General features: G+C 62.5%; 1 protein-coding gene across 2 annotated transcripts in view; it reads right to left on the bottom strand.

Moving 5' to 3' along the window:
* ABR (ABR activator of RhoGEF and GTPase) overlaps positions 1-16,855 on the bottom strand; it is a 37,862-nt gene extending 21,007 nt beyond the window's left edge. The window contains exons 1-2 of one of the 2 annotated variants that reach the window (XM_069033064.1): positions 16,802-16,855; positions 2,968-3,152 (exon numbers count right to left, since the gene is read on the bottom strand). In XM_069033064.1, the coding sequence (XP_068889165.1) occupies positions 2,968-3,075 (108 nt within the window). In that variant the 5' untranslated portion in view covers positions 3,076-3,152; positions 16,802-16,855. Of the gene's footprint in view, positions 1-200; positions 575-2,967; positions 3,153-16,801 lie in introns of those variants that run through there. The other variant, XM_069033065.1, reaches the window with a different exon arrangement.
* Positions 16,856-20,203: the final 3,348 nt, after the last annotated feature.

Here is a 20,203-nt window from a genome sequence, read left to right as displayed (position 1 = left end):
GCCCTGTGCCCCTGGCCACACTCCTGGGGGAGTGGTGGGGCCGCAGTGATGCTCCCGTCGCCCCCAGCTCTGCCCCTCGCCATCACCCACCGCATCGCCCCAGGAGCTGCCCCAACACCTGGCCATCACCTGCACCAGCAGGATGCCCCTTGTCCCACACCCACTGCCCAGCACGGGAGCAGGGTCCCCCCGCTGCCCACCTTCTCGCCGGCCGAAAACGGAGACACGGGGCTGGTGGGAGTTCCTGGCTCAGAGTCATCTTCATCCTCCAGCACTTTATCCAGGTACCCTATGGCCTCCTCTTCCTCCTCCATGGCCGGCCGGGCAGCGGGGCGCAGAGGGGACCCCACAAGGCTCCAGGCAAGGGGCTCACGCGGCTGAGCTGTCCCAGCCTGACTCAGCTCTGGACGCCGGCCACCAGCGCGGGATGAAAGGAGCCATTATGGGATCCCCGGTGCTCCAGCCTGACCCAGCTCCGGCCTCCCAGTCCCCGGCGGCCCGGGCGCTCCCGGCGCGGCTGCGGGGCCGCCTGCGAGCGGCGGCGGCTCCGGGCTCGGCAGCGCCGCAAGCACGGGGCCAGCCCCGCTCCCGGCCGGCTCCGCTCGGCCCCGCGGCCGCGGGCGGTGCAGGGGCCGCTGCCCGCGCCCTGCGCCCCAGCCGGCCCCGCCGCTCCGCCCTGCGCGCTGCCACAGGAAATGCTCCTCGGCAATGGAGGTGGGGCTGCTCCGCCGCCGCAGCCCGGCTGTGGTCAAGGCTGGGGCGAGCGGCAGCCGCCTTCCCCGGCCGGCTTTCCCGACGTGTGTCCAGCAAGAGCCGCGGGGAGGGGTCCCCTGCCAGGCTCCCCGCGCTCTCACCCGGCAGTGGGAGAGCATCCCGTGTGTTGTAGCCCTCTGGAGCCCCGTGTCCCGAGGGAAGGCGGAATCGGACCGCGGGGATTGCCACCAGCGAGAAGTGACCTTGGAGGGCAGCAGCATCACCAGGTCCCACATGGGGACCTGGCTCTGCACCCCCAGAAGGTATCAGACCTCTCCCTGCCCCAGAGGGGACTTGGGGCAGTGTCACACAGCTGAGCCGTGTGTGTTCACACATCTCTGCCGCACATCCACTGCTGCCCCAGCCTGACCGAACCCGGGGCAGCCAGGACATGGGGACACCAGCAGTGGACATGGGGACACTGTGGGCCTTGGCAAACGGGGCAAGAGCAGGCTGGAGGAGGGGACACCAATGCAAGAGCTGTTTCAGCAGTTTCCCCCAGGCTCCTCTGAAGCAAAAGGGGAACCAGCGGCTGCATGTGCTCTGCCCACAGGAGCCATCTCTTCTCCCTGCACCCATCTGAGCCTGCAACAAACTCCTGCTGTGAGATGTGGGCAGGGAGACAGACACAGGGACTTTCCAGAGCCCGTGTCCAGCCATGCGTCCATGTCACAGCTCAGCTTTTGCCCTGCCAGGGCACCACAACCTTGCCCAACCCCAGAGTGGGGAATGGTCCCTGTCCAGGGGAACGCTACCCACAGTGCCAAACCCAGCAGCACCCAAGCAGGGGCTGGGACACCATTCCACAGTATGACCCATGTTTCCCAAGTGGGAGAGGGAGGGTTAAGATGTGTCTGCACCCAGAAGTCGCAGGCCCCAGACATGGTTCCAGCTGCCCCAGGAGCTTGCAAGATGAGATGCCCCACCAGAAACTTCCTCCAGCCCTCTCAAAGGCAGTGACACCAGTCCGGCCTCACTGGAGGAGAGCAGTGGGGTGAAGCTGGCACCTTGTGCCACCAGCCACACAAGCACAAGCCTGTGCCCCTCGCAGGGCTTGACACACAGTGCTTGTATCAGAGGCGGCTCTGCCAAGCCCCAACACAAGCAGCTCCAGATAAAGAGATGGAGGCGGAGTTGGCACTGGGCTCCAACACTTCCCAATCCTGTCAGTGACAACCAAGCCAACGTCCCTGCCTGTGCCCAGATCCAGCTGGCCCCACCACCCCTCAGGGACACCCCTCTGCCAGCATCTCCCCCCAGCCCTGCTCCCCAGAGCCACCCTCTGCTGTCCCTGCTGGCCTCGGGGTCGGAGCCCAGCGCCCACAGCCCCGGCACCGGAGTGTCAGGGCTGGGGCTCGAAGGGCTGGGGCACAAGGAGCCCTGGGCCCGAGTGGTTTAGAGCCAGCTCCGGGAGGGCAGCACCCTCCTCGCCCTCCCCAGGGGTGCTGGGTGCCGGGACGACGATGCTGCGCAGGGCGACCCTGGGGAGGAAGCCACACCTCTCCCTCTTCTGCCTCAGCATCCGGGTCAGGAGCTTAACTCTTTCCACGACAAAAATAAAACTTCACTTTCCCCAGCCCGGGCAGCGGCAGCGCCAGGGGATCCCCCAGCCCGGGGCTGTGCGGCTGCTCCCCGCACCAACCCCAAGGGGCCGAGGCGCCTGCCTGGACCCCACCGCTCCCGGGCTTTATGGAAACTTTCATTCCAGAGAAAAAAACACTTTTTTTTCCCTTTGGATCCCGCCCCGCAGCTCTCCGGGCACCCCTCCTGCTTTGGAAAACCGAAGGGCTTCCCAAGGATGCGCTGGGAACAGCAGGGGTTACATCTAACTTGTCCAGAGCGAGGGGGGCACCGCGTGTCCCCACCCCTGCTGGTGACCGGTCCCCGAGTGCCACTAGATGGAGCCGGCAGCCCGGCGGAGCCGCTGCGCCCTGTCCCCAAGGGCTCCCGGAGCTGGGGACCCGGCAACTCCCCGCTTCCAGCACGCCCGGCCGTGCTCCCAACCCGGGACCCCGCTCTCCGGCCAGCCCATCCCCTGCGGGCTCGGCATGGCACGGCGGGGCAGGGACACGGCGCGTCCCACGGGCATGGCATGCCCCGAACTGCTGCTCCCCGGCGCCAGAGCATCACAAACACCGCTGACACCCGAGCTGAACACCCAGAGCCCCGAAGCCCCCCGCCCCCGGTGCAGAGCCCCGCGCCGCCAGCACCTACCCCTGTGCCGAGGCCATCGGTGGGCGTAGGCGAGACCCCGTCCCCGCTCTCCTGGCCGCGGGCGCTGAGCTGGGGGGACATGGTGGGCGACTCATCGATGTAGGGCATGGTTTCCGAGCCCTCCGGCAGCGCCTTGGGCTCCTCGTTGCCCTCGGCGTCGTATTCGTCCGCACCATAGTTGAAGTCTGCCGGGGTAAGAGAGGGTGGCCGTGAGCATCCGGGCACGGCTCAAGGTCACCGTGTGGCACCACGGCCACCCAGCCCAGCCTGTGGTTACCCGAGGGCAGCTGACCCCACGTTCCAGGGCCACTCACGGCCACACGTGCCCGCACAGCCCAGCCCAGCCTCGCTGCCTGCTCAGCCAAGCAGGCAAGAAGACATCAGACGGCACACCGAGCATCCCCGGCCCCGCAGGCACCCTCTGCTCGACACACTTCCCTATATTTGAATAATTAACGGAACCGAGAGGCCGCCGGCCTCGTCTGCGCAGGGACAGCTGCTCTGCCAGACGCTCCAGCCCCATGCAAGTGGCTGTGCCCTGCCTGCCCGCCGGCCACCATCCCTGTGCCATCCCCGGGGAGAGATGAGCTGGGCTGGCAGCCACAGCCGCCGTCCTCCCCGCTTGCCCATGCCCACACACTCCTTGGAGAGTGGGAATGAGCGCCAGGCCGCCTGGATCCACAGCACGGAGGGCAGTGCCACCCCCCTGGCACAAGGGCTCCGTTGCCTCCCTGATGGGGGACAGAAGGGGACTGCATTCCCAGCGCAGGATGAGGCCCCCGCCCCCCCAGAACAGCACCTATTTTTGGGTGCCTCACGCTGACCCACAACCCCCCATCACCCATGGCCCAGGGGAAGCCATTTCGGGGAGCCAGAGCCCCAAGTGGGAGGGGAGGGGGGGCTCCAGGGTCTGCAGTGGTCCCTGGGACGCAGCGGGGGACGGGGGTACATCCTAACCTGTTACCATGGGAACGGCAGCGGCTCGGTGGCGGCGGGAAGAGGTGGCTGCAGCAGCCCCGAGATGCTGACAAAGGGGAGGGGGAAGGGAGCCCGGTTGCGGCAGGGGCGGCCGTGGGGTGCAGCCAGCACCCCCCCACCATGCCTGCGGCCAGGGCCCCCTCGGCAGCTCCCAAAGAGGCGGGGGCCCACCCAACACGGCCCCGATCCCACGCCAGCCCCACGCTCCCCTCCCATCCGACAGCCCCGTGGATCCCTGGAAGCCACATCCCCACAGGCTTCCTGGGCACAGACACTGGGGAGACCCCAGCTAAGACCCCAGCTGATAACCTGGCCAAAATGGGGTGCACTGGGGTCGGAGCAGCCATCCCAGACCAAACCCCACATTGCTGCCACTTCATGTCCCCACGGCCCTGCCATCCTGGACAAGGACTCCCCTGGCTCCCACCAACACCGCTCAGCACATTAATATTACATCCTGCTTCCTCGGGAAAGTGGATAAATCTTTAAATCAAAGAGCGCTGCAAAGCAGGCTCAGGCCAGGAGCCCTGCCAGTGCAACTGGGGAGGGATGGGGTGTTCCCTCCTGCAGCTGAGGGGGGTTGGAGGAGAGCTGTGACATGGGCCAGAGGCACCGCATCTCTGCCAGGACACCACAGCCCCTCTCAGGCCTTACTTCTTTAGCAATTAGCTAGTAACAATCCCTCAGAGGCTGTGGGGACACCCTCACTGGGCCATCACAGCCCACCTTCAACCCAGGAGCTGACTGGATGGGCAGAGAAGGGGGTGCCCATAACACCCCCTGGTCCTCAGGAAAACAGGATCCCTGGCTTTAACCTGTCCTGCCTCCTCACGGTGGGATGCCCATCATCTCTCCTGTCTTGGACGGGTCCCAGCTGTGATGCTTCCAGCACCATCCAGGAGCATGGCAGCATAAGGCTCATTAGCACTGCTGTCCCCCATGATGGCCACTCCTCAGGACACCCACCCCACACAGCTCTCCCGAGCCCCCTCAACCAGGGACTGTCCCCAGGCTGGGAATTCCCCAGAGCAACCCAAACCCAAGCACCTTTCCCCATCAGGTGGGGTCTAAGGGGGAGCCAAGGCAGCAGAGAGAGGCCAAAGCTGATGGTCCCCACCAGCTTGGAGGCCACCAGGTGCCTTCCCTCCACCATGGCAAGATCTGCAGCTCCAGGCTGATCCACAGGGACACCCAGAGTGGCACTATCACTGTGGCAGTCCTGGCAACCCAGGTGGGGTGGCTCAGCAGCCAGGAAACGAGGAACACAGCGTTAACGAGGCACCTGGGGACCCTGGGAGGTGACACCCGCAGCAGTGCAGGGAAGAAGGTGGCATGGAGAGGGAAGGGACTGGCCTTCAGGGGTGCAGGAATGACCTGGCTCCTGTTGCTACCAGTTGGAGCAGATCTACATCCCAATCCCAGACCAGAGCTGGGGATGAGATCTACGTGCAGTGGCCCAACAGGCACCCAAGGAGAGGGACCCTGCGCTGCCCACGGGAGGAAGGACAGAGCCATGTCCCCATGGCTCCAGCTGTGCCACCCATGGCTGTGCAGCATTTGAGGGGCCTCACCTGGGGAGGCAGAGGAACCTCCCCAGCACACCCAGAAGCTGCTACAGGAAGGGAACCAAGCACCACCAAGCAGCCAGGAAGGGCAAGGGAGCCACTGATGGGCGAGGGGACACAGAGAGGTTGTCCCCTGCGTCTCCCTGCCTGTGGGGTGTTAGTGCCACCCAGGCAGCCCAAACCCAGTGCCTCCCTCCCTCCTCCCCCACAGCTGCATTGCCCCTGCAGCCTGTTCTGTGCCTGTGCCAAAACCGAGTGCTATTTTTGCTCCTGATTTTTAGCAGCAGTGGAAATCCTCCTGCTGCACCCCAGGCATGGAGACCAAGGGGAGGGAGGAAGCCTGGCCCAGGGGAGCCACTCTGGGGGGCAAGGACACCCCGACCTGAAACAGCCTCGTGTCCCAAACCCCACACACAGCCCCGGGGCCCTGAGCTGGATCCAAGCCCACACTGCACTGAGGGATGCTGACACCCATGAGATGCTGACACTTATCAAGACAGAGGCCCTGTGGGCCAGCACATGGACCCAGCAGGGTGACAGAGCCAGGAACACATCCCCGTGAGGGATTATTTTCCCCAGGCAAATGTTTCTGCTTTGCCACATCTTCCCAGGCAGACCCAGGCTCATGCCAGCACGATGGTCCCCACGAGGGAGCTCAGCCAAGGGCAGCAGCTGGCTCCTGCCCAGCCTGGACACAGGCAGCACAGTCACAGCAGCTCAGGGTGGCATTTCCAGCTGGACACGTGCTATTCCCCGACACCCTGTCAGTGTGTTGGCACACCCCAATGCTCAGCCATTCCATCCCACTTCCAAGAAAAGCCCAACATTCACACAGAGCCTGTGAGATTTTGGGGAAACGCCATGGTTTCCCTGTGCCTGGGTGAAAATTCACCATGACAACACAGATGTGTGAGCTGGCCTCGGACCTGCCTCCGTGGGCCTCTGCTAAAGGGTGGCTCAACACGAACGGCATCTCCTCCACACCATCACTGCCTTGCCCAGTGTGATGAGGGCTGCACTCTGCCCTGCATCCCCCAAAACATAGGCATGCCAAGCAGCCTCCCCCCATCCCTCAGGGAGGGCAGCTGGAGCAGGATTTGGGATGGCAGAGCCATGGCTTTGCAGAGATGCCGCGGCCGGGAAGGAGGATGCAGAGGCTGGGGCTGGATGTGGCCCCTGGGCTTCAGCCCAAACGCCTGCACAGCCACCCCAGGCCCCGGGACTGCCACTGCTGGATGCGGCCTCTGCCTGTGGATGTCAGAGGTTTCAGGCTGGAAAACCTGGGGAGGGGGCTCAGCCCTACACAACGTGCCCCTTGGCAGCCCCTGCTCCCTCTAGGGCATGACAGATGCCAGATCCACGCATGGAGCATGCTCTGGAGCATCCCACCTTCCCACGCACCCGTGCCAAACCTCGCTGCCCCACCAGCACCAGGCTCCGAGCTCATCAATGCACCCCAAACCCCACCCGGGATGCCCACGCAGCTCGACGCTCCCCCAGAATAACAACGGGGACCCTGTGACCGAGCCCCCTCATCCCTCGGCCACATCCCTGGTGCCGTAGCCGCTGCTGAGACAGCTGCCATGGGAGCAGGACCGGGCTCCGGGCTTCACTCCTCCCTGCTGCCCGTCCGTGGGATCGGGGGGATTCGCATCCCCAGGCTGCTGCAGGACGCCCCCGGCCCCGCCGGCTGCCAGCCCCCGGTACCGACACCGCGCCGACACAGCACCCTCGGCCCAGCGCCGGGAGCTCGCTGAGAAAATCACGGCTGAGGGAGGGAGGGAGAGGCGCCTTCCCACCGCCACGCGGGGACGGGAGTGGGACCTGGCGCAAAAAAGCATCCCCATGCCCAAAGCGCCCTGCGGGCAGTGCCAGCTGCTCCAGCCTCAGCGAGCCCTGACGCGCTGGGGCCACCGCCACCGTCACCCATCCTGCTCATGCAGCGGGTCCCCAGAGCCTGGGGGATGCCGGAGCGATTCCGGCCGGCGCCGTCCTGCCAGCGGATGCCCACAGAGAGGAGCACAACCCCCTGCCAGCATCGCCAGCCCCCTGCCCGGGCTCGGCTCCGCCTGGACCCCCAGCCCAGGCTCCCCGGCGCAGCATCCCTGCCCAGCGCGACGCAGCGTTACACAACAGGTAGGGGGGACCCGGCCCCTCGCCCCTCTCGCCCGCCCGCCAGCCCAGGGCACGTACTGCTGTAGAGGGTGTCGATCCAGGAGAGGCGAGGCAGGCCGCGGTGGCTCAGCGGCTCCATGCTCGGAGGGCTGTGCCGGCGCTCAGCCCGCTCTCATCTCACAACAAAGGCGGCGGGCGCGGGCGGGAGGCGGGGGCCGCGGGCCCAGGCGGGGGCTGGATGGCAGAGCCGGACACAGCCGCCTGCCCGGGCGCACGGCCGCGCTTCTGCCAAGGGTGCCCAGGGAAGGAGGTGCCGCCTGGCAATGGCAGCGCGTCCCGCCTCCCGCCCCTGCCTCGCCGGGGGGAGCCGAGCTCAGCGTCCCCCCGCACGCAGCCACGCCGACCCTCCGCAGGGGTCTGGGCACCGGCGAGGAGGAGGAGGACAAGGAGGCGATGGTGGTGGCACAGCAGCATGTGCGGCTGCCCCCCCAGGCCACCCCAAGGAGAGCGGCGGGAAAGGCCCCATCACCTCTTCCACCACAGTCTTATCTCCTTGCTATGACCTGGGGATGCTGTGCCCACTCCACAGCAAAACCTCTGCAGCCCCTCAAGCCACCGAGGCTGAAGGACACAGGCTCTTCCCGGCCCTGCTCACCCTGGTTTTGGGAACCAGGGCCTCCAGGAGCCGGAAGCAGCCCTGCCCCACACAACTGGGGCTGGCAGAGCGGGACGCGGGCAGGCAGAGGTTAAACCGCCCTCCCCAGCTGCATGTAGCCAAAGGAAATACGAAGTGCCAGAGTCATCAACCCCAATATGTCAGGGCGCCAGCCAAGCGTTCAAGTGCAGAGACTGCCCTGGTTCAGCCTGTGCCGGCACCGCTGCCCCGTCCGGGCAGTGCGGGCAGCATTCCCTGCCAGCGCCCCCGGCCGCATCCTGCCCGCGGGGCCAGGGTGCGGGGAAGGGCCTGGACCGGGCACCGGGGCCAGATGGGAGGCGGGCAGGAGGGATAATGCTCTAGCGGGCACACGGGGAAGGTAGAGCCACTGGAGCGTGAAGTGCCAGGACACGGGTGGGAGACCTGAGGGGACCCTGCCGGGGCACTGCCACCACCTGATTCCAGCTCCCAGGGATGTCCATGACAGGCTCGGACGCAGCATTTTGGAGGAGCCCAGCAATGCCAAAGCTGTGGTTCAGCATGGCTGGAGCACAGGGAGCCGTTGGCACCTGGCATCCAGGATGAGGAGCCACTGCTGCCCCTGGCTCAGCCCTGCCTGCCTGGGGGCTGCACCCAGCCCTGGTGTGGCAAGGACAACCCAGAGCTCCCTGCACCCACGGGCTGTGAGTCACCCGTGCTGAGCCAGGGGCACAGGGTGCAGCCCTACAGCTGCCATTGCCCACCCTCCCCCTGCCCTGCCCCCAGGTGCTTCGGGGAGCCAACACTCCCCTTGTCCCCAAGACATCGGCACAGGCAGTGCCAGCCCAGCCCAAGGGTGACCACAATGTCTTTGCTGCTGTCCATCCCCCACCAACTCCCCCATTCACTCCTGCTTTGGCTCAAGCTGAGCACGTCCTCGCTTTGTCCCTTAAAGGCTCTGATGGAGAGTTTCCTCCAGACTCCACAGCAAACCCTGCACCCCCCAGCCCCTCAGAGCCCGAGGCCCTGCCAGGAAGGTGACAGAGGTTTAGCTGAGAGCATCAGCCTTGATCATGGCAGGAAACCACACTCCGTTCATGCCTTGGAGAGCCCTGCACCAGCACCAGCACAAGATGCAGCTGCTCCCCCTCGGCGCCGCGGCTGCAGAGCCACGGGGGCAGCAGGCAGCTGGTTTTCCATGCACAGCTCCCTGCATACAGGCAGGGGCTTTTTTCCACATGCTTCCCCCAGCCGGATACACTTCCTGGCCACTCCCACCCACAGCACCAGTTTCTCCATGCCATCATGCCCCCCTCTGCACATCTGCCTCTTTATCCAACACAGGGCATGAGCTGAGCACTTGCGTGAGCTGCCAGACCCCCTGGAGCCCTCCCCAGGCTGGTCACCCCCAGCCTGACACCACGCAGCAGGTCCTGGCAGTGCCACGGCCAGGAGGACCAGGCGGACAAGTGCCCCACAGCTGGGTGAGTGTCCTGGGAAGGCCAAATCAGGACCACCTTGTGCTGCACAACCAACCCAGGCAGGGGCCCATGCACAGCCCACACCAAACAGCCCCACCAAACCACTGGGCTGTATTTTTAGTTTGGTTTTCGTGCTCTTTTCACCTTTGCTAAAACAACAACAAAACCTCAAAACCTGCTGAGCAGCTGAACCTTCCTCCTCTCCCCCTGGCTGTGGGGAGCACCCACCCACACCCTGGCACCCATCAGCCCTCGGTGACAGAGACCAGTCCTGTGTGAGGAGATGCTGCCAACCATGTTCTCAACCCCCGCCAACCACCCCCAGCTCCAGCTGGGAGCATCCCTGCGGCAAGAACCGAGAGCTGAGCTCCATGGTTCCTCCCCACCACCAGCCAGCCCTGCACAGCCTGCCTGGTGTCTGGCTGTCTGCCTGGCATCTGCCCAGCCCCTGCCCGCCAGCCCACGCATCGCTATTTCTGGGCTCTTGTGCAAGAGTCCTCCAGTCGCAGCCACAGGAGCTGCAGGAGCCCCAGCGCTCGCCCAGGGCTGGGCAGGGGCTGCTGTTGGGCACCCAGGGCTGGTGTTGGGCACCCAGGGCTGGCAGCAACCAGAGAGCAGCTCCAGAGCCACCTGCACCTCCCAACACTGGGGGTGTTTTCCCACAGGGAGAGAGGAATTGGGAGAGCGAGGTTGGGGAGCACCATGCAAGTGGCTAAAGAATCTGAGGACTAAAAGAGCAGCCAGAGTGCTTTGGTTTGGAAGAGGGGAAGCCTCTGTGTCCTGGAGCCATGGCAGGAACACAACCAGGGCTGCAGAGTCTGGGGCTGAGGTGGGAGATGCCAGAGGAGAGCCTGGCTTCCCCAGCTCCTCCAGTGCCTGCTCTGCCGGGCTCTCAGGAGGTCCAGGCTCTCCCTTGCTGGTGCAGAGCAGCAGCTCTCCCCTTGCCAGAGGTGGCAGAGAGGGAGGAGAGGAATAAATGAAGATATTTCCAGCCTCCCTGCCAAGGACCACAGAAGGTCCTTCCTGCTGGGTGTCCTAAACACGCTGCTTCTCAGTCCAGCACTAAACTTCTCTTCCAGTATCACTTCCCTGTGGAGTTGAAACCCTGAGGTCTGTGCTGCATCGGCCCCAAGCTGCACTCGCTGGGGCACAGTTGAGAGGTGCCTGGAGCACAGGGCAGTCACTTGGAGCATCCTGCTCTCAGGGCAGTGCCAGGCAGGGTGCCAGAGCCCAGCAAGTGTGGGGAGGAGGGCAGAGACCCAGCCACAGCAGCACTGCCCCCGGCCTCTCTAAATACCAGATGGAGAAGGAATGAAAGGTGGTGGCTGGTCAGAAGAAGCCTTTAACTTCAGCTGAAGGCCTGGGCCAGCTACTGCATCGTGGTTCTCTTCTAAGAGGGAGGCAGCCGTGCCTGTATCTGCCACAGCCCCCAGCTGCTCCTCTCCCCCCAGCCCTGGTGCTGAGGCTGGGCCAAGTTTGCTTCCCAGCACAGGAGCTGCAGAGTAGGAGAAGGAGGTGTTGGTTCGAAGCCTCGGAACAAAAACCGCCCACGGAACAAAACCCCTCCATGGCAGAAAGCCCCGTTCCAGCACAAAGCTCTCCCTATCTGCCAGATCTTCAAACAATCCCTGAACTTTACAGCTGGGACTTATCTGGAGGCAGATCTGCAGGAGTCCTCTGGGATTCTGCTTAGGCTGGCCAGGCTCCGCTCCGGCTGCAGCCAAGGGAGCCAAGAAGTGCTGCTGCTACTGATCTACACATGCCAATTATCCTGCTTAGCAAACACTGATAAAGTAATTTGGGGTGGGAAAGCCAAGCCTGCTCGAAGATGTCTCTTGGGGATGGGGTGAGTTCTGCGTGTTCCCTCGGGCTGGCTCCCGGCGCCTGCTCCAGGTGACCTCAGTGGGAGGAAAACCCCAGCAATGCCATGAACCAAGGGGGCACTTTTCTGGGGTGGAGGGACACTTGGTGAGCTGCCCTGGCTAACCCAGGCTCTCCTCTCTAACCCAAGGGAATATGAATTCCCTGCCAGCACAGAGGAAAGCTTCTCCCTGCGACCACTGCTGCAGGGTTGGCCACAGCAGACAGCATCCAGCAGAAGACAGAGCAGAGCCATCCACTGGGATCCCAACTGGCGGCACGGCTGGGCAGGAGGGGAGGAGGAACCCGAGGAACAAAGAGCCCCTCCGCACAGAAGTGTCTTTCCAGGGAAATAGAAAGAAAACAAACCCCAACCAGATTTCAATAGACTTACAATGCAAATGAATTCAGGCCCCGCAGGGCACTTCTGGCTCTATCCAGACACCTAATGAGGGTTTCTTGCCTGCCCTGCTGCTGCCGTTGCTTCTACCTGAGGCCACTGATCACCCACAACCAGCCTGGGGGCCACCTCCGTGCTGAAGTGCTCGCCCCCATGGTGGGCACAGCCCGTGGCACTGCTGGCACCGAAAGGCAAACTCCATCCCCTCCTTCCCTTCCGCAGGGAAGGTGCAGCCCAGCACCACCGCCCAGCCCTGAACGCTGCTGAGCTGGGGGAGCTCAGCATCGGCTCTGCCCCAAACTCTGGGGGCCAAAACCCAGCCAGTGGGACCGTGCCCAGCTGACAGAACACAGGGGTGCACAGGGATGCTGCATCCAGACCCACCTCCTCCAGGAGGGATGTTGGCATCTCTGTGCCATGCCAGGGGAGTGCCCCTGCCCAGTGAGACAGACAGGGATCCCCAGCCCTCTGTGCACCCATCCAGCCCTTTGGAAGGGCTGTTCCCCCACCCAGGAGATGCAGCTGCTGCCATGGTGGTGCCCGCAGGCAGAGCTGGTCACAGGTTTCCCCTTTGCTCTTGCAGCTCCTTTACAATCACAGGGCAAACTCCAACAAGCAGCACTTACTGCTCTCACCTAAAGCTTTAAACATCAACTCTTCTACTCAAAGGCTTTTCAGCCTCATAAACTTCGCATTTATTTATGATCTTCTTCAGTGACAACCTGTCCCAGAGTTAACCCTGGAGTCCCCATCTCAGGCAGCACCTGAGCAGCATCTCCAAGGAAGCAGCCTCACGTCACTCAGGGGCTGCTGTCACAATGCCATCGGGGGGTTTGTGGAGAGAAATCACTTCCCCAAATGCTGTCGGGCCCCAGAGCAGATGGAGACAGTTCAAAGGTCCCCAGCAGGCACACACACACACACACACACACATGCTGCGGTTTTGTCCTCGCCTGAGCAGTTAAAATTAAACACTGACACTCTGCCTGGCCTGCCCTGGCCAGAGGAGGAACTTCCAGCCTCTTCAGAGCCAAACAAGCACTTTCTAACAATAGGGAAATATGACCAAGTAAAAATTTAAAAACTAAATATGAGGACACAGAGGTGGTAGAGGGGCTCTTGGGGAGACACAGCTGCCCCCACTGCACCTCCCTGCTTCGGCACCAAGATCCCATCCTCACGCTAAAGGAGGGGACATGGATGCACAGACCATGTAACATTTCACCTTCCTGGGGCTGTGGAATCACCAATTTTCACCTCCTGCACACCGTGATCTACCACAAGTGGAAAGAGATGTACCAGGACAAACTCTGGACTTTGCTCACTATTTTCCATTCTCCTTCTGCTGAGGTTTTAGGGAATATCCCAAGAAAGGGACGAGGAACCAGCAGGGTTTAAACATGGCTTGAGACAGCAGGACAGAGCTGCCCCATCACCTCCATAGCTGCAGGGAGTTTTTCTGAGACAGACAGAGTGCCACTTTTGCAGCAGCACAAGCTGAAAGCAGGGATGGAGTAGCAATTTGCCTTTACCCAAATCATGCCAGGAGCCCCCAGCATGGCACCCATGCCAATCCAGCCCCCACCTGGGCATGCAGGGATGAGGTGGCCAATGCCCCAGGAACTCCATATGCCCCAGGGCCCCTTCCTCATCTCAGTGCTCTGCTGCACACCCTGACACTGCTGCCTTTCCGTGCTCACTGCCCTCCACGGCAGGACCCCACTGCTGCCGGCAGCTCCCTTCCCATTTCCCGAGGTACCAGGGAAGGTAGTGCAGCAGACCGAGGAGAAGAGCCCACGTGACTCCAGAATCTTTCCTTGAGAGAAACTGTAATTCCAGCTAAACAGAGGGCTTGGAATTCACTTACAGCACATCCTGCAGCCGCAGCATCCTGCCGTAACCAGATCCACCAGCCCACGCCACCACGGACTATTCCAGCTATGCCAGCGCTCCCCACCCCACAGCTCACATTTCTGGGGTGTAGGGTGCTGCACAGGGCAGCTCAGGCACTCCCAAACCCCACAGCCTTCCAGAGGAGCTTCAGCTCCATGGCAAAGCCAGCCTCTTTCACCACTTCCCAAGGACAAAGCGAGGAAACCCAGCACCGAGTTGGTTCCACCTCCGCGCTACCTGGCTGCCGGGCACAAAGCATCTCCGCCGAGCATCACCGCGTCCTCCTCTCGGCCACCAGCACCATCTCCTGCTCAGCTCACCCTCTCCTGGCTGGCACCAACCCACAGCCCTTCGTCCCTTCCGTGGCAAACGGGAGGAGATGGAAGCAGCACCCAGCCCCGGCACAGCCCGGCACCGCGCATACTCAGCTGCGAGGCCAGCTGCGTGTTTAACCACAGGGACAGGTGACGGCCAAGATGAGGGGAATTTCAGTCCTTTCCACGCTTTGTTTGTAGCCATCTGCTCGCTGACGCTCAGATTTTGTTGGTCCCGGGTGAGCTGGCACAGGCGTTATCTCAGATGCCAGGATCGTGTATCTGGCTGTCACACGCGCCGCTCTCATGCGATAGCCGCAGACAGGGGCATCTTGCAGATTTCCTCGCTTTAAATCAGATTAATCGCAAGCTACTTAAAGGAAAACACTGTATTTCCCTGGTAATTCCCATAAAGATGATATTCAACACTCCTTCACTTGCTGTCCAGAGGGTGCTTCCACAGGCTGATACAGCTGGGGACTGGCTGCGCTCAGCCACAGCACCACTAAGCTCCAAAATTCACATTAAAATTCTGAGGGGCCCAGGCAGAGCAGTACTAACCAGGTCACACACCGCCAGAGTGCTGGCAGGAAAAGCAAACAGCACCACAATCAGGAATTTTCAATTACATCTGAAACATAGAGAAGTGAGAAGAAAATAACAGGAGCACCAGGTTAACCAACTGTCCTTGAAAGGGGGATCCAGGCAATGACTACACACCTCTTACTGCACTCTCAAACGCTGCTCTTAAATGTCAGTGCAGTCAGCACACACAGGGGCCCTTATAACGCCCAACAAAGAAAATGCTGATGCCTGGGAAAGGCTCGGGGCAAGGCTGGGGAGGGCAGAGCCCAGCCATGTCACAGGGCAAGGAGACAGGCAGAGGGAATGCTTCCTCCTCTGATGAGTGCTGGAGGTGCTGACCCTAAGGAAGATCCATTTAGGGGAGGAGAAAGAGGAGGAGGAGGAAGAGGCCACATTTAACCACAGCAGATGCAAACTTGGACTTCAAAGTCTTGCCAAAAGACTCACCCCCACCAGCTGCAAAGGTCTCAAAGGGTGGTGCAGGGCTGGACCCCTCCACATTACAAAGCCAGGACCCTCAGGGGTTTATGCTGTGCGTCAGGGAAGCCCCTTTAACAACACTCACCAGCCTGAGAGCAGCCTTGCACCATCCTGGGTTTGGAAACATCCAGGAGCATAATCCAGATATAGACAAAGCACAGGTCCGAGTGTAAATCAGAAGGATTTGTGTGTGCTTGGTCGCTCTGATGCACTCGAAGCACTTCAGCCACGGAGCAGCTCTCCAAGAGCCACAGCCCGTGCCTGTGATGGGAGCTGGAGAGGGGCTTGGAGCAGGCCTTTGAAGGCAGCATTCCCAATGTCCTTGGTCCTGGCTGCAGGGCTGGGCACAGGCTCCCACAGTCGACTGGGGAGCGGGACAAACACTCACATGTGCAGCCCAGCACGGCACGGTGACAACACCGAGAGCAGCCACGTAGTTTGGACATTTCACCTCCAGGCAGCCCAGGAAGGTGAAGTGGAAACTTCCTCCAGCGCTGCAGACTAATGCAATAAATATAAATGAACTATATATTAAGCATAATTTGACATCAGAGTACTTGCTCTCCAGGCAATCTTAAACCAGCACGATACAGCCTTGGGGGAAGGAAAACCATCACCCCAAACAATCGAACAAGAACAAAATTAAGTCAGCTGCAGAATTAGCAGCATTAAAAGTGACATTCCCTAGCTGCCAGGACTGTGTTTGAGCCGGGTTTAATGCTGATGCAATAACAACTTCCAGGCCGCTGGAAGTAGGACAGTGTGACGGCTGACAGCGCTAGCTGGCTGTGCCTTCAGTGCCACCACACAGCCAGGCACTTGTGAAATAACATTGTCCTCAATCCTCCTAGAAAAACGCCCCGGGACATGACACCAGCCCGGCATGCTTCTGACTTCCCCACAGGAGGTCACAGGGTGCCACCTGAGCAGAGGTGTTCCCATGAGCCAGGTCACGCCGGGAGGAAGTGACTCCTCTGCAGCGTCCCAGCCCCAGAGGTGGCTCGTGGGCCACTGGCACATCACCAAGAATCAGCCACCCTCCCTCCTCGCACACCCAAGGATAGGGCCTTGCCATGGGATGTCCTTGGGAGTGGGACAGGGAGCAGACAGGGGCTTGGGGTGACTTTAGTGGTGGCACAGAGACAGCACAAGGGCTGGTACGGCATTAGCTGCTTGACGGGGATGGCAAAAGGAGTTGGGGCATCCTTTACTATGTGACAACATGGGGTGCTCCTGGCTCCGTGATGGGGACACCTGGGGGTTCCCTGCCGAGTCACAGCACGGGCTGCACCAACTGTGTAGCAGGGATGGCACAGGGATTGCCTTTACCCGTGGCACGGCATGGGGCCGTGGGCACGGCGCGCCACGGGCACGGCACGGCAGCGCAGGACAGGCAGCGCCAGGGCTGGGGATGCCCTCGGGCCGTGCGGCGGCACATTCGCCCTTGACCGTGCGGCGGGGACGGCGCAGGGGCTGGGGACACCCTCGTCCCCTGGGGCGCGGGGTGGGGACGGCTCCCCCTCACCCACCTGCCGAGGAAGCGTCCTCCGCGTCGGAGCTGCCGGCGCTGCCGCCCTCCGGGGAGCTGCCGGCGGGGCGGGGGGCGGCGGGCGGCGGCGGCGGGGGGGCCCGGGCCAGCGCCGCCTCCAGGTAGCCCACCTTGAAGCGCTCCTCGGCCAGCGCCCGCTGCAGGCGGCGCAGGTGGCGCCGGCAGCGCTCCAGCTCCCGCTCCATGGCCCGCACCGAGCCCAGCTCCATGCGGGGCGCCGGCTCCCCCGGGAACTGCTCCTGCCAGTGCCGCGCGAAGTCCGCCCGGGCCGCCTCGCCCGCCGCCATCCCCCGCCCCAAAGCCGGGCTTCCCCCCACCCCCCGGCACCGGCACCGCCGCCTTCCGCCCCCCGCCGCCGCCGCCGCCGCCGCCGCGGGGCCTGACGTCGGTACCCGCCCCCGGCCCGCCCCGCCTCGGCTCGGCACGGCACGGCACGGCACGGCACGGCCCCGCCGGGGCGGGGGCAGCGCTGCCACCGCCCCCCGGCTCGGCCCCGGCTGCGGCCCGCGGCGGGAGCGGGCGGGGACCGGCGGAGGGAGCTCCCGGGGGCGCCGGCAGATGTGGGATGGGATGAGATGGGGACACCAGCGGGGTGCGGGTGCTGCGCTCCTGCAGCTCAGACCTTCGGTCCCACCGCCCCTCTCCGGGTCTGCCCGAGGAGCTGCGGGCCGGGGGATGCGGCGAGGGAGCGCCTGGTGCTGGCAGCTCGGGGAAGTAAAAACATGATAACTAATGCCAGAATCCATTCTGCGCGCTGCGGGAGATCCCCGAGCCGGGAACAACTGAGCCTTGAAGGCTCCTGTGCCATGGGGTGGCTCCTGTGCCCTCTCCAGCTGCCCTGTGCCCTGGCCTTCACTGCGGAGCTCTGTCTGTCCCATCCTCATCCTCTGGCCTATGAAACTCTGCCAGCCCTGTTGGTCTCAGGATGGGTGAGCCATTCCTGGCAGATGGAGCAGCAGGCACAGGCTCCTGTGGTGGGAAATGAAGGCCTACAAGTCCCCAAAAGGAGCGTGTAACCCAGTGGGGGTTTGTCCCTGCTCCCAAGGAACAAGGGCCAGGATAAGAGGAAATGGCCTCAAGGCTTAAACTGGATTTTAGGAAAAATGTCTTCACTGAAAGGGTGGTCAGATATTGGAACTGGCTACCCAGGAAAGTGATGGAAATGTTAAAAAAACCGTGTAGATGTGGCACTCAGTGGTTTAGTCGTAACAAGGCAGTGCTGGGTTAACACTGGGATTCTGTTAGAGGGCTTTTCCAACCGGGACGACTTTGCGGTTCTGCGAAGGCCCGGGTAAGCCTTTTGCCCACTCCCTGCCACATGTGCCATGTTTAAGCACGTGCCCATGGCTCACTCCCACTCCACAGGATGTGGCTTTCCCAAGCTGTGCCCTGAGCAGGGCTGTTCCCTTGTGTCGTGCAAGGTGCTGGAGCACGGGACCTCCTCACCCGCAGGCGCCTGCAGGCAGCACGGCCTCCCAGTGCCCTTCCCTGCCTCCTCCCGTGCCCTGCGGGATGGCTGCCTGGGGATGGATGACTCACCACCCCGTGTCCCTCGTGCCACCTGGTCGTGCCCCAGCAGGAACAAAGCGCCCTATTTATTTACCCGCGGGGCCCCGGCAGTGTCGCAACAGCCGCCTCCTCCTTCCCTTCGTCACCAGCAATGGGCACCTCCCCGCATGCCAGTTCCCGGCTCTCATCCTTCCCTGCCGCAGGCTTCCTTGCTTTGCTCTGGCACATCCATGCCTTCCCAAGGAGGATGGATGGTGCTGCGACACTGCCAGGAGCTGGGCAGCCCCCCAGGCCGTGTCAGCTGCCTCTTCACTCCATCACGGTTTCACCTCCAGTGAGGGCCGTGCTCCCAGATGACTCCAGCGGCTCTCACTTGGAAGCATCGGCAGCTTGGGAGTGCTAGACGGATGTGGCAGCCAGTCCAGGGCTCTCTGCAGGAGCTGAGGCCAGGCTCAGCAGCAGTGTTACGGGTGGACACCCAAAACACACCTTTGGGCTATGGGACCCCTGAGAGCTGTGGCAATGCTGCCCAGCAAGGGCAGGTACCCAGCACTCAGCAGTGCTCCAGTCCAGAGTGACACAGGCTGGGAGGTGGGGAGTCCCTGAGGGCCAAAGCCCATCTTGGAGGCTGGGGAGTGCCATGAACGGCCTGATATATGTGTGGCGACAGATAATTACGGCTCTTTCATCATCCATCAGGCAGACGGGCCCAGCAGAGCCTCACAACACGTTTCTGGCTCCCCATCTCAGCCCATAAATCTCTCCAGCACACGGTGATAAATCAGCAGGGACCGGGGGAGCAGGGCCTGGCTGGGTGTTCCTGCTGACCTCCCAACCTGTAATGGGCACCTAGGTCGGAAGCGCCCAGGATGAGGTGGGGGTGGCCCGGTGGGATGTGCTAATTACAGGTGGCAGGTGGCATCAGATGCCCCATGATTTATGGTCTGGCCTTGCCCGCTTCCGAGAGCTGGGGCTGGATCCCTGCAGCCAGGGCTGCCCAGAGCTGAGGTGCTGAGAACCCCGGCACTGCTTCCCAAGGAGCTCCTGGGGGCTGTGGGCGGGATGGGAGCAGCTTTGGGACTGCTGCCCCTGCCCAGGCCCCACCCAGCTGGGACTGGCTTTGTGCCCGGCTCAGTCACCTCCGTGTCTGCTCTGGACTGCACCTCCTGACCTCCAACACCAGCAAAAACATCCCCGTGGCAGGGATCTGTCCTGCCTAGCTGGGTTTTAGACAGGCACATCTCTAAGTGGGTCTGACATCTGCCGGCATTCAAGCATTCCAAAGATCCCCTGGCTCCCGAGCTGAGCTCGCTGGGTAAGTCAGTGGTCGAGGAGGCTCCATTCCCAGCAGAGCAGGACTGGGAGGTGAGAAGGATGCTGGGGAGAACAAGAGGGTCATAGTGAGCACAGGTGAGTGCTCACAAATATTTGCAAGCTTCACCTCCCTTTGAAGTCCTGCTGCCTTGTTCTCCCATGTCCCCGAGGCCCTGGCTCCTGATTTATTGGGTTCCTGGAGCAGAGGCACCTAAATTAGTTTCAGCTTCAAAGAGCCAGGAGAGGAGAAGGGCAATAGACAAATAACCCCCCACTAATTGTGGCTATTGATCAAACATGAGCTGGGATGATCAGATAGGAAGGGATGGATCAAGGGGGGGCACATTCTCCCAGGGCTCTGCTTTTGCACCAGACACCCCAACAATTTGTCAGACCCACTCCTGGGCCATTTTTCAAAGCGTTACCCCTCGAACAGGAAGTCATTTAGCGCCTGCTCTCTAATGAGATGATGGGCAAACACACGTGGCTGTCCCCCACTGCTCAGAGGTTGGGGACCTGGCCCTGCCCATGGCCTCCGGACCTGCTGCACCTGGCAAGT

This window comes from Aphelocoma coerulescens, chromosome 19, assembly GCF_041296385.1.
Source record: "Aphelocoma coerulescens isolate FSJ_1873_10779 chromosome 19, UR_Acoe_1.0, whole genome shotgun sequence".
Lineage (NCBI taxonomy): Eukaryota > Metazoa > Chordata > Aves > Passeriformes > Corvidae > Aphelocoma > Aphelocoma coerulescens.
Note: the sequence above shows the minus strand (reverse complement) of the source record. Positions and strands in the feature narration are given on the sequence as shown.